General features: G+C 36.6%; 1 protein-coding gene across 3 annotated transcripts; it reads right to left on the reverse strand.

Moving 5' to 3' along the window:
- Positions 1–6588: 6588 nt before the first annotated feature.
- LOC114385381 (filament-like plant protein) lies at positions 6589–11948 on the reverse strand. 3 transcript variants are annotated; one of them, XM_028345433.1, is made up of 5 exons: positions 11752–11948; positions 11197–11333; positions 9914–10253; positions 7297–9497; positions 6589–7171 (listed from the first exon to the last, which is right to left on the reverse strand). In XM_028345433.1, exons 2-5 carry the CDS (start codon positions 11308–11310, stop codon positions 6776–6778), a joined length of 3051 nt encoding a protein of 1016 aa, XP_028201234.1. In that variant the 5' UTR covers positions 11311–11333; positions 11752–11948; the 3' UTR covers positions 6589–6775. The 3 variants fall into 3 exon arrangements, with proteins under 3 accessions (XP_028201234.1, XP_028201232.1, XP_028201233.1); XM_028345431.1 differs by having other exon boundaries at positions 11197–11568; XM_028345432.1 differs by lacking the exon at positions 11752–11948 and having other exon boundaries at positions 11197–11724.
- Between the last annotated feature and the right edge of the window lie 653 nt (positions 11949–12601).

A 12601-nucleotide genomic window follows, 5' to 3' on the forward strand; every position in this document is an offset into this window, starting at 1 on the left:
CATCAACGAAAAAGCAAAAAATTAAACATCACATTCAGTTGTTTAGCGACGTCCCAGTGACCTCGTCTTCGATTTTCACAACATATTTAGTAAAGACAACTAAAATTTCTATTGGTCCATATTTTTTCCAGTAGTTAGATTGTACTAACACCTTCAGCAGTTCTTCGTTGGTCATCAGCTCATTTATTTCATATTTTATAACCGTATCTGAATACTCAAAGTGAGCTGGTTGACGGAAAAACAATCGTCTTACCGTTTGTGATTCGTGAATTCCAAGAGGGGGAATCCCTTTAGGTGCAACTTGCTTGATTAAATTCTTCATTTCATCGATGGTACATGTTGAAGGAATTTGAAATTTCTTAGGATTTTTTCCTGTGAACGCGCATCCAACAAATTTGTTCTGCGGTGGCATGTTCCATTTCCCGTTGTAATACAGGATCGCGTCATGAGTACAAGGCATAGTGCGTTCAAGTAAGTTTATTATTCCATCTGGTATTCTTCCAACGGTGCATAATAACTCAATCAGACCAACACAAGAAAATTGATCATTACACATTAACATTGTGTTGACATCGTCATCATTTATCAATTTCATACACTCAAAGCGAATTTGGTTACTTGTATCGGTGAATGGCTTCCGGTAGTGAATTTCATCCAAAAATTGTTTGTCGGATAGCTGAAGGGTATTGTGTATTCTGGTTTTTAGGCTTGCAAAATCACAGCTATTTGGTACTCGAATGGGCACCGGAGTTGAAGTTTGGAAGTAAACCCCAGTATCATTGTGAATAATCGATCCATTTGGATAAATGAAAGCCAACCTTGAGTTGACAATCGTCTGACTACTAGTTTCTCCTAAAAATGTCATAGTTTGTGTATCAGTTGGGAGACTATTTGAAAGCAAGATAATGTGTGATTTAGCAGCCTAGTCTGCCATATATATAGATGGTTGTGACCGAGCCATTGTTTAACTTTGTTTACAAAAAAATAGACACGCGTAAATGTGTAGTCAAGTCAGCCAATGTGTTGTCGCCAATGTGTAGTCAAGCCAGCCAATGTGTTGTCGAGCGACTGCTAGTTTCAGAATGTGTACTCAAGTCATCCAATGTGTTGTCGCGCTCAAACTGTAATACGCATGCATGTCATTATGTGTTGTCAAATATGACAATGATGTATGCTGCACGCGTGAATGATTTTTGTTGGACCAACAATTTCCTTGCTTAACCAAACGAGTACTTGATAATATTAATTGGTTAGTAACGGGTTACAACAAATTATATCGCATAATGAATACAATTACATAAACAATGCATGTTTAGTCTTCATTTAGGTCTACATAGTGTGTTTTGAATGACATCAAGCTTGTGTATTGCTGCATTCTACTAATATATGGAATTGCCCACTGCTTTGCCTGAGAATAACAATTGCTTGACCACAACAGCGCTGGAGGTGGCAAGGGACAATGGTCTTTCAAATAAACTTGTTGTACATGAACAAACATTATATCATGCGCTGACCGTGCCAAATGAACCAGCGAAGTCATTGCATAATTGTTATACTAACTATATTCAATGTACCTGAACAAAATGATTTCCAAACACGTGACCGACACATATGATGCGGTGGCTAGAAGAATCAGGTGGTGGTTGACTTCTAAGAGGGAAAAATGTCATGCTTTGTTGTCGGGACAACGATACAATGATTATGTTATACCGTGAAGCAATCACATATCCCATGTCCGTTATATCCATCCACTTGTTCACACTAACCTGAATGAACCAAACATACACATGTAAGTAATTTAAACATTGTTATTAAAAAAAATTAACCTAAAAACATACCTTTGAAAAGCCATCAACAAGTAGGGACAACTTTAATTGTTCAAATCTCTCTGTACCACCGAAGAGGTTCATGTACTCATGCGATCACCTGCCAAGTTCTTTAATCAATTCATTACGCACTAACGACCACGAATCTTCCCCCATACCTAATAAAGCGGCAATGGACCGATATCCACAGTTACAGTCCGCTTTCACATCCACAACGTCACAAATGAAACCTTGAAAGAATGACGCAAATTGATCCAACATCGGGATGATCCTTGTTGGTTGAGGCGGTTAAGAACATAATGCACTCCGTTTCACTAGAGAATTGCTGCTTTGAACAAAATGAAAAGCATCAACATACTCCCAGTAAGACGGATCACGCTTTGTGGATCTTTGACTTCTTTTCCTCGGTTTCTTCGGTGCACCTTTAGTGTTGACCTTTGACGGAGGAGGGCACATAGAGTTATGATCAGGGTATGCAATTTCTCGAAGTTTACTCTTCAGAGTTACTTTGCCAGCCACATCAAGTTCATCAAACCTTTTAGATATGATCTCTATCTCTTCCTTGATGGTGACTTCCATCTCACATAACCCTTGGTCTGAAAAGCAAAGTCTCATCCAGAAAAGATGGACTGACTCCAATGGGATGCTGCCAGCAGTATACCTAGAAAACTCACATGCACAAGGAAGACCATGCGTGCTTCTCATCACACAACCACAAGAAGAGAGATTGTTGTTGAGATAACGTAGACGGTCAACCTCAGAAGCAATCTGATTTAAAGCATCCCTTGAAACCATCCTAAGAAGCCTCATGTATAAGGTTTTTTTATATACATGCCCAACCACATGCGTACTGGTTTCAAAGGATGCTTTAATTTCGACGTGTTGCAGCGTGATCATGTTGTTCATGGCATCCCAAACACTACATAGGTCTCCAACGCTATTTTGTAGTACTCTTTTGAGAGCCCAATGAGCTGATTCAACCCTGCATTTAAAATACACAACAAACATGAAAATATACAACAATTAAATATCATTTAATACTAATCCTTACTAACAAATAAAATCAGTTCTTAATACCTATTTGTTGTTGTGTTGCCTAGGTGCATGACCTTATTCGTCCATGCTGTAATAAATTTTTCCTTGTGGGGGATAATTCATGTGTCGTTAACATAGTCAATGAACATCGGCCAAGGCGAACAAGCAACTTGAAACTTCTCATGTGACTCATGGAACTCGTGTTCGGACGGACAATCAACCAAAGTACCCCAATTATCCATTACATAGTCCCACACATTTTTTTCCCCGATTAAAGATTTGCACTTCGCCTTCACATTCTTATCGATATGAAACCTGCACAACAAATTAGTAGACTCGGGAAACACAGTTTTCACTGCATTCATCAGTGTTAGGTCTCTGTCAGTGACAATAACAAGAGGGAGGTGATCGTTTCCTAAAAATAGGCCTCGAAATCGTTCCAAAGCCCATACAATATTTTTAACACGCTCAGCCTCCAGATATGCAAACCCAGCAGAGAATGTCATCGTCGTTGGTGTCACTCCAACAAAGTCAAGTAGTGGGAGTCTGTACCTGTTTGTTTTGTAGGTACTGTCTATAAAAAACACCAGATGACATGCATTGCATAACTTTACTGCATCTGGGTGACACCAAAACAGATCACGCACCACAACTTCATCCTTCAATCTATGCCAATGAATGTATTGATCACGTTCGAGAAGCTTCATCAGATGCTGCATTTCGGTATCAGCTCCTCTTATTGAAGAACGATATGCACTTCTTGCATTGTAAATTTGCTTTATCGTGGTGCAACTGTCGACATTGTGTTTCTTCAACGTTAGGAAGATGTTTTTCAGTTTCACCATCGACTTTGTCATATCAGCAATAATTTTCTTTTCTTCCTTAGTCAATCGCCCGGCGTATGGATGTCCAACTAAGGACTTCGCCAATTCATGATTGTGAATCCCACAGATCAACTTCACCATCCAACCTTCCCCTCCATGCACTGGTTTCCCACGAAGCCTGAAGGGACAACCACATTTCCTACTCCCGGTGTCTTTTCTAACGAATTCTTTATTTCTACACTTGTACATATCACTCCTTTCACACCCAATTAAGACAAATGAACTTCTTCCTCTGCTACCGGTCTCTGTGTCAGACCTCATAATCACTGCAACAAATCCATTTTCATGGGCAACTGTTCGAGCCCATTGCAAAACATCATCTCGAGTAGCGAATACCTACAATGCAACCCTAACATATTAATTTTCATACAAAACATCAATTCAACCAAATGACTCAAATTATCTATGATTACCTAAGACGTATTAAAAGCATTTGAACAATCCACATGTGGTTCATTCACCCCACATTCTTCTTGATTATCATAATCATAATCCATATGAACTTCTTGTGACATCGCAAAGTCATACCTCCATTGATTTTCGTCCATCTTAAGGACATATGCATCATACACAAGTACATTCAAATTATCATATAACCACATCCAAAAATTTACTATACCTTAAATAACAAACATATTAACAGCACATATGCATCATACACAACTATATTCAAAGTATCATATAACCACATCCATAAATTGACTACTTATTAACTAACAAACATACTAACAACTAATACAATTGTATTCTAAATTTATAACTACATTATTTACTTAAACTAAACTTATCACTATAATAAACAACTAATAAAACATTTTTCTACCATTATACAATTAAGTTACCTAAATCATTTAATATTATACCATTATACCTAATTAAATCAATAATCCACAATATATATATATATATATATATATATAAATTATAAAACATAAATAAAAAAATTTGCTAATAATTTAACATTCCGGAAGAAGTGCTTCCGGAAGTTACTAAGGCCCATTCCGGAAGAAAGTCTTCTGGAAGTGTTTTCCGGAAGCACTTCTTCCGGAATAGACCTTAGTAACTTCCGGAAGAAGGTCTTTTGGAAGTTACTCACATTCTCATTCCGGACCTTCCTCCTGCTGTGCCTAAAATTTCTTCTGGATACAGTTTTTACTGTTTTTCTTCTCTGAAAACTAGCCAGAAAAGGAAAAAAATACTCATAAATGCGTACCTCCGACGAAATAGGAAGAACAACCACTAACAAAACTTCAAATACAGAACACGGGACCACCAAATCTTCAAATACTTCACGGGACCACCAATGGAAAGCACAAAAGGGACCACCACTGAAAGCAACCAACCAAAACGAAAGAAAGAAAGCAGAGAAGGAAGAAAGCGCAGTAAAAAGAAGCGTGAAAATGGAAGCGTGAACGCGTTAATTTAAAGAAAATTACACAAGGACAAAATCGTCATTACATATGCATTAAATATTATTTTATTTTTACTTATTATTATAAAATGAAAATTCTTTTTTTCTTCACTTTGTTATAAAATAATAATCATTTTTTTTATTATATATTAACTTTTGTAATAGAAATTAAATGTTATCATAATAAAAAATTTATATTTTTAATAAAATTTACAAATTAATTAATTTTTATGGTTTAAATTATACTAAATTGTCACACAAATTAATATTTTACATGCGCGTAAAAAACAAATTGTAAATATTAGTCATAATTACGTTCACTAATTATTTAATTATTTATGTATAATAATATTAATTATTTTATAATTTAGTTTATTCATTAAAAGTAAATTATTACAAAATAAAACATTTTAAAAAAAAAACTAACTTCCGGAAGAACCTTCTTCCGGAAGTAAAAGGACATCTTCCGAAAGAAGCTTCTTCCGAAAACATTCCGGATGACGTCCTTCTGGAAGGAGTTTCTGAGTACTTTCGGAAATCACAAATTCGTCTTCCGGAATAACCTTCCGGAAAAAGGTCTTCCGAAAAGTTTTCGGAAAAAGCTTCTTCCAGAATTAGATTTATTGAAGGGCAATTTCGCCACTTCACTGTTTGCTGCGTGTCCCAACAATAATACTGGGTGCACGTAGCAACTCCCGAGTTTGGATTGATGTTTGTGTGACACCAAACGTCTGTTTACGTGTTCCAATGCACAAACAAAAGTAACAACACTCTTAGGTCCCAAAAAATGTGGATTACTTTCAACTGAAATAGTATCCCAAACACACTCTAAGCCACTCACCTCCAAAATAATTTTAATTCTTCAAGGTTCGTATAAGGCTTTATAACAAATGAAAGCCTGAGTGAGTTCTTCACGTTTTATCCTAAAGAGTAGTTGCCGACACTACTATACTTTAGCTTCTTTCTCACCTTAGAGCATCTTTAAAACACGTTCCATCTTACCTCAGTTTTATAAAATGCAATATCTACCCTACAGTTAAGTACCATTGCTTCTACTAGCAACACATCTTAATTTAAAAAGTGAGACTTATTAATTTTTTCTTATTGCATTTTGCATGTGAGAGACAAGGCGTGAGTTTCAGGATTAAAGATGACTTAAGAATTAAGTGTGTGGTCAGATAGAATGGTCAAAGAAGAGAAGAAAAAAATGACACTATGCTATTAAAATGTCACATTTTATATCCCCATCAATGAGATCGTGTACTTTACAGGAATTGACAGGAGCACAGGTTATGGTGTATTGGTATTTCTTGACACTGATCTTTCAATTATGTTTTAGATTTTTGAGATGAGAGGGTATTGGGTATTGGTCAGGAACTATAATAATACTATGCAGCTTATGAGTCAGATTAGAGATACCACAAGACAGAGATATTCAAAATTTGATTTTTTTTTCTAATCAAATGTCAGAAGACATAAACCCTGGACAAGATTAGAAAAAAAGATACAATTGGTGCCAATTGAGTGTTGTCAAACCTTTTCTTTGAATGGCAAGATCAATCTGTTTTACAGCTAGAGAAAAGAATAACTTCTGCTAAGGTTAATCCACTATATCCTCACTAAATTTCTAACCGGATCCCACTCTTGGTTCTAGAGAAAAATTTTGCAAAGCCATTTCTACTCCTCTCAGAACTGACATGATTTTGCAAGGCTGGTGATGAAGTTGATGAAGACGACGAAAGCGGCGAGGTTTCCTCATTTTTGTTTAAGGATGGATAAGAGCTACCATCAGCCAACCTTGAACAAATGGAATCTCTTTTAGGCAAAAATGTGCCATTTGAATGCAACTTCCACAACTCCCCACCAGCCTGACCAATGAGTGATGGACTTGCAGGAATGCTTGCAGTGTCAATAAGGAAATCTTCTAGTGTAGCCAGGGATTTTAGCTGATTTCCCAAAGATGCTATTGTTTTCTGGCACTCGGCAAGCTTTCCGGCTGCCAGTGCTAGGTCCTCCTGGCATATAGGAAAGATCATACAAATTATGAGTTGGGGAGAAAGTATATAATCAACTCCTTCCTAGTTTGTGAAAAGATAAATGATAAAAACATTTATTAATGTAGATGTCAATGATGACCAACCTGCTTAATCTTCTTTTCTCCATATGAGCTAGCTGTTGACCTGAGCAATTCTTCCTCCAATTCCCTACACTTCATTGCAATTTCTTCTGAATTAGCCCTCTCCTTATGAAGCTCTTCTTCTAACAAGTCAACCTTTGCAGATTTTCTTTCTAGCTTTTCCTCCAGGTCCTTACACTTCATTGAAATTTCATCTGACACAGCCCTCTCATTGTCAACTTCTGCGTCTAATAATTCAACCTTTGCAGATTTGCTCTCTAGCACTTCCTCCAGGTCCTTACACTTTTTTGCAATTTTATCCAGCACATCCCTCTCCTTAGCAACCTCTGCTTCTAATAACTCAACCTTTGCAGATTTTCTTTGTAGCTCTTCCTCCAAGTCCTTACACTTTTTTGCATATTTATCCGACACATCCCTCTCCTTAGCAACCTCTGCTTCTAATAGCTCAACCTTTGCAGATTTTCTTTGTAGCTCTTCCTCCAAGTCCTTACACTTTTTTGCAATTTTATCTGACACATCCCTTTCCTTAGCAACCTCTGCTTCTAACAAGTCAACCTTTGTGGATTTGCTTTCTAGCTCTTCCTTCAAGTCCTTACACTTCATTGCAATTTCATTTGGCATGTCCTTCTTATCAAGCTCTGCTTCTAGTATGTTAACCTTTGCAGATTTTCTTTCTAAGTCTTTCTCCAGGTCCCTAAACTTCAATGCAATTTCACTTGACAAATCCTTTTTCTTATCAAGCTCTGCTTCTAGTATGTCAACCTCTGCAGATTTTCTTTCTAACTCTTCTTCTAGGTCCATACACTTCATTACAATTTCACTTGACAAATCCTTCTCCTTAGCAACCTCAGCTTCTAGTATGTCAACCTTTGCAGATTTTCTTTCTAACTCCTCCTCCAAGTCCCTACACTTCATTGCAATTTCACTTGACAAATCCTTCTTATCAAGCTCAACTTCTAGTATATCAACCTTTGCAGATTTTCTTTCAAACTCTTCCTCCAGGTCCCTATACTTCATTGCAATTTCACTTGACACAGCCCTCTCCTTATCAACCTCAGCTTCTAAGAATTCAACCTTCACAGATAATGTTTCAGCCTCAGCCACCATGTCCAGTAGGTGATTTTCTACCCTTTGCTTTGATTTGTAGGCATTTTCTAGCTCTCTTTGCAACTCCTCCAATTTCTCTTGTGTCTCCCTCAACTGATGTTGTGACTCCTCAATACACTCTTCACTGTTCATCAAAGCTATCTCTAGTTCAGCTTTATCAGCTTCCACCTTCTCTAACTTTTCTTTTAGCTCATCCATTTGCTGATTCATGATCTCAAACTCTACTCTGAGAGAGATTTCTTTGTTTATGCATTGATTGATAGCAACCAACTCTTGGACCATGTTTTCCTTCTTACTTTCAGGCAATGCAACAAGTCGTTCCATTTCAAGAAAATCATCCATGAGATCAATTTTAACAGAACTGGATGGAGTTTGTCTGCATTTTTCATTCTTGAACTGATCGAGCTCAGCAATTAGTGCAGATGCCCATGAGTCCAAACAACTTGGCTCACACTTGTTTGGTTCTGAGCCATTCATCTTTTTGGCTTCAGTCTCCAATGTAGCAAGCCGATCTGCACTGTCTGATTGACTATCTGTTGGAGATTCAACACTAAATGAGGACTGAGCAATGGACTTATGATCATTAGCTAAGGAAGCTCTAGAAGCCATGCTCCTCAGTCTCCGGCACTCGGCCTCAAGCTTGGCTACTTTCTTGATGCTTTCTAAATGCTGCTTGCTAGCTGTCTCAGCAGCTTGAGTGCTTAGATCCCTCTCAATTGTTCGGACTTCTAGATCTTCTGATTGAACAAGGATCTCATGCCTGAGAGCCATGTTCTCTCTCTCTAAATTTTCAACCTTTTGACACATATCAAAGTCAATAGAAGAAGACTTGGCTTCTGAAGCATCTAATTTGTTCTGGAGCTCAGTGAGTTTGTTCTCAAGTTTAATTTTGGCTGATTCCAATTCCTGTGTCTTTTTTGCAACAGCATCATAGATATTTTCTTCCTGCTCTTCTCTTGTCTGCCTTAGCTGCCTAACACACTCCTTAAGTGCTCCATCTAGATGAGTGACTCGATCTTCCAGAACTGAATTCCTGAGAATGACAGTGTCAAGTTGCTTCTTTAAAACAGCCACTTCATTTTCAGCCTTTTCCCAGCCTAAGTTAATGACAATGATCCAATTAATAGAGAATCTAAAAACGGAAAAAGAGAAAAAGACAGAAAATAAATATACCAAGGAATCATACAAGGAGACAACTTATGCAAGTGTCAGCATGTAAGTGTTCTGATAGATCATATATAAGCCTCTTGATCTAATAATGTACCATTGAGATAATTCAGATGCACTTAGACTTTTAATTTCCATAAACCCTACCCAAGTCCTAACTCCTAACCCTCCTTTATGATGAGGAACTTGCTGGGTGGTTTTCTTGTTCAATAGTCAGATGATATATTGTTTTGTAGGCACATGTCTCACAACATCAAAGCATATTGAAGAAAAGATAATCAAGAAATAAGGTATAATAATCAGAAGTTTTTTCTGCAAAATTACAGGGAGCTTTAGAGGAATGTACCTGCAATGGCTTCTTCAGCAACTTTGGCATGCTGCTTAACCAAGTCTTCTTTGGCATTGACATTCACTAGTGCAGCAGATAGCTTCTCTGACATATTCCTCAACCCATCATTCAGATCACCTTCCTTTACATCTATTATATTTACATTTTCTTCATTTTCGTCATTCTCAGATGAACCATCACTTGCAATGCCTGCAGCAGGTACAGATTTAGAGGTGACTTCTTCAGGCAATTGTTCATTGATAAATGAACTATGGTTAACTTCTTCAGCATAGGCGGTAGCTTTTGATGTGACATCAGGTGACTGGTTGCTTCTAGTAGGAGATTCCTTCAATGCCTCCTATTTTCAAGTTTCAAAGACACAAAAATACTAGACTTGTCAGAAAAGAAAGGATGAAAATTAATGGTAAACTTCATTCAGATTGTGAAATACCCCAAGATGGACATTACATGCTGAAACTACTAGGATCACAAGTTAATTTCCAGGTGAAGGCATAAAAGATAAGATATTCATGGTTGACTTAGACCAATGACTGGCAGAGAAGTTGTTAAAATACATTCCTGAATACACTCAACATTGACCATAATGGATTCATTTTCAGAACAGCTAACAAATACGGGCTGTACAAAAATGTGAACTTAATTTCAATTATGTGTGCATGCCTATATAAAGCTTGAATAATCAATGAGCTATGCCTACTGGTCGTTTATTCAGATAATTTATGCCTAAACAGAAACAGAAACTAACTATTTATTTCACATAGGGAACAGACCAAAGGGAGGGACAAGTAGCTTCTGCCTTAAAGAATCTAGGCCTTAGGGTGAATAATTTAGTTGAGGAACCTGGTTTTATTCAAAGAACCTGTTTATTCAACATGACTTTTTCAGTCTTTTCTGTCACTGAATTTCAAAAAGTTATGCCAATGACACAAGATTCAAAACGAAGCATATGTAGCAAATATTTATATTTTGTGATTAAAATTTAAAAGCACAATTCTTATATGTATATTCGTCTCTCAGTATTATACCGGAACACAGAAATCAGAGCAGAAGGAAAAGCACAACCAGTGAAAATAATCTTAGCTTGCCAGTAAGTGATCAATTAACTTAATCCACAAACAAGTAAGGAATCCTATGTTTCACCATACAAAAAAGGAGTCAAGTTATAATTCAAATCTTCTGACTAGTCTTGTGAGATACTAAAGTGATTCCAAATAAGATGAAAACAAATGCTAAAGAAGTCTTAGATTAGGCAACCCCATTGTGCTACTATTCGAACATACCTGTTCATCTGAGTACCTCTCAGAATGAGAAGAAACAGATCCTGAACTTTCAGTTTCACCGGAGCTCTTGTCAGAAGACTTCCTCTTCCATAGCCATCTCTTCTTATCCATCATTGGGTCTAACAATCTAACATTAGCTTCAAAACCGAAGGGCATTCATCAGCAGACACAAAATCCCACACAAACACAAAACTCAAAAAATTAAAAGAAGAAATCTTTGATCTTTCAGCTCCATCATCATGAGCAAAATCCCAAACAATTCTTTGAACATCATTAAGACCCTTTTCTTGCTCCACACTGTGGAAATTTCAAACCCAACAACCACACAACATTCTGCAGCACATTTACTGGCCCATGATTATAAAACAGTAGCTGTCAAAAGAAAACAAAAAAGCCTAATCATGTTACGCAATTCCCCAAATGAAAAGCAAAAATCCTAAAACATGAGGTACCCATTTCAGCCATTGAACTAAAAATGCCTCATACATTCCCAAAAGTCACTGAAAACCCAAAAAAAAAAAAAAAATCTTTGATAAAAAAAAAAAGATCAAATACCTTTGACCAAAAAGGCCAACTGCAGAACTAGCTGGAGGAAGCAAACAATAAATGGAGGCAAAAGAATGGCTGAGAGTACAGAATGGGGATTAAAGAGTGTGGAAGCAAAGGAACAAAGGTATTAAATGACACCAGTAAAAAAAAGTTTAAAAACAATAACAATAAAAAAAGGGGGGGGGGGGGGGGGGGGGTAGGCAAAAACTCTGTAGAATGTCAGTAACAGTGAGCGTTTCACATAGCAACTTCTGGGTGTAAGTGGTAACAGATAATGGAGGGGGCTTCTAATTTCTTTTTCTTGTATTGTTATTACTTTCCTTTTACGTTTATTATTATTTTGGAATATTAATATTAAAAAATTAGAGGGCCACGTGATTGCAAATGTGTCAGAGTTGAGAAATTCAAGAGGTGGGTGTAAGTGTACCAGTGTGAGTGGGGGTGTGTGAGACCACAAACAACTTTTTCAGCTTTTTATGGAAAAGGGTTTTTGTTTCATTTTTATTAATGTACTAATTTGAATGAACTTTAGCTGCTCTTGTTCCCGCTTATGCTCCAAGACAAAAAAATTTACCTTGTCCATTCCCGGTTTGGTTGTTTCATCATTTCATGTTCACAATTGATTCATTTGATTCTAATACATACTTTAATACTACCTCTATTTTATATTAATTGATGATTAAGGATCTTTTATGAAAATTAAAATTATTCTAAGATAATGGTATTTGATAGAGGGTAATTTTATTAAAATATTCTTACTTTTGTTCTTAATTGTTATGAATTTATTATTAAGTATTCTAAAATGATATTATTTTAATAGGGGACAAAATTTGAATAAAAAAATTAGCATTTCATT

The sequence above is a fragment of the Glycine soja genome, chromosome 14, assembly GCF_004193775.1.
Source record: "Glycine soja cultivar W05 chromosome 14, ASM419377v2, whole genome shotgun sequence".
NCBI classification, from domain to species: domain Eukaryota; kingdom Viridiplantae; phylum Streptophyta; class Magnoliopsida; order Fabales; family Fabaceae; genus Glycine; species Glycine soja.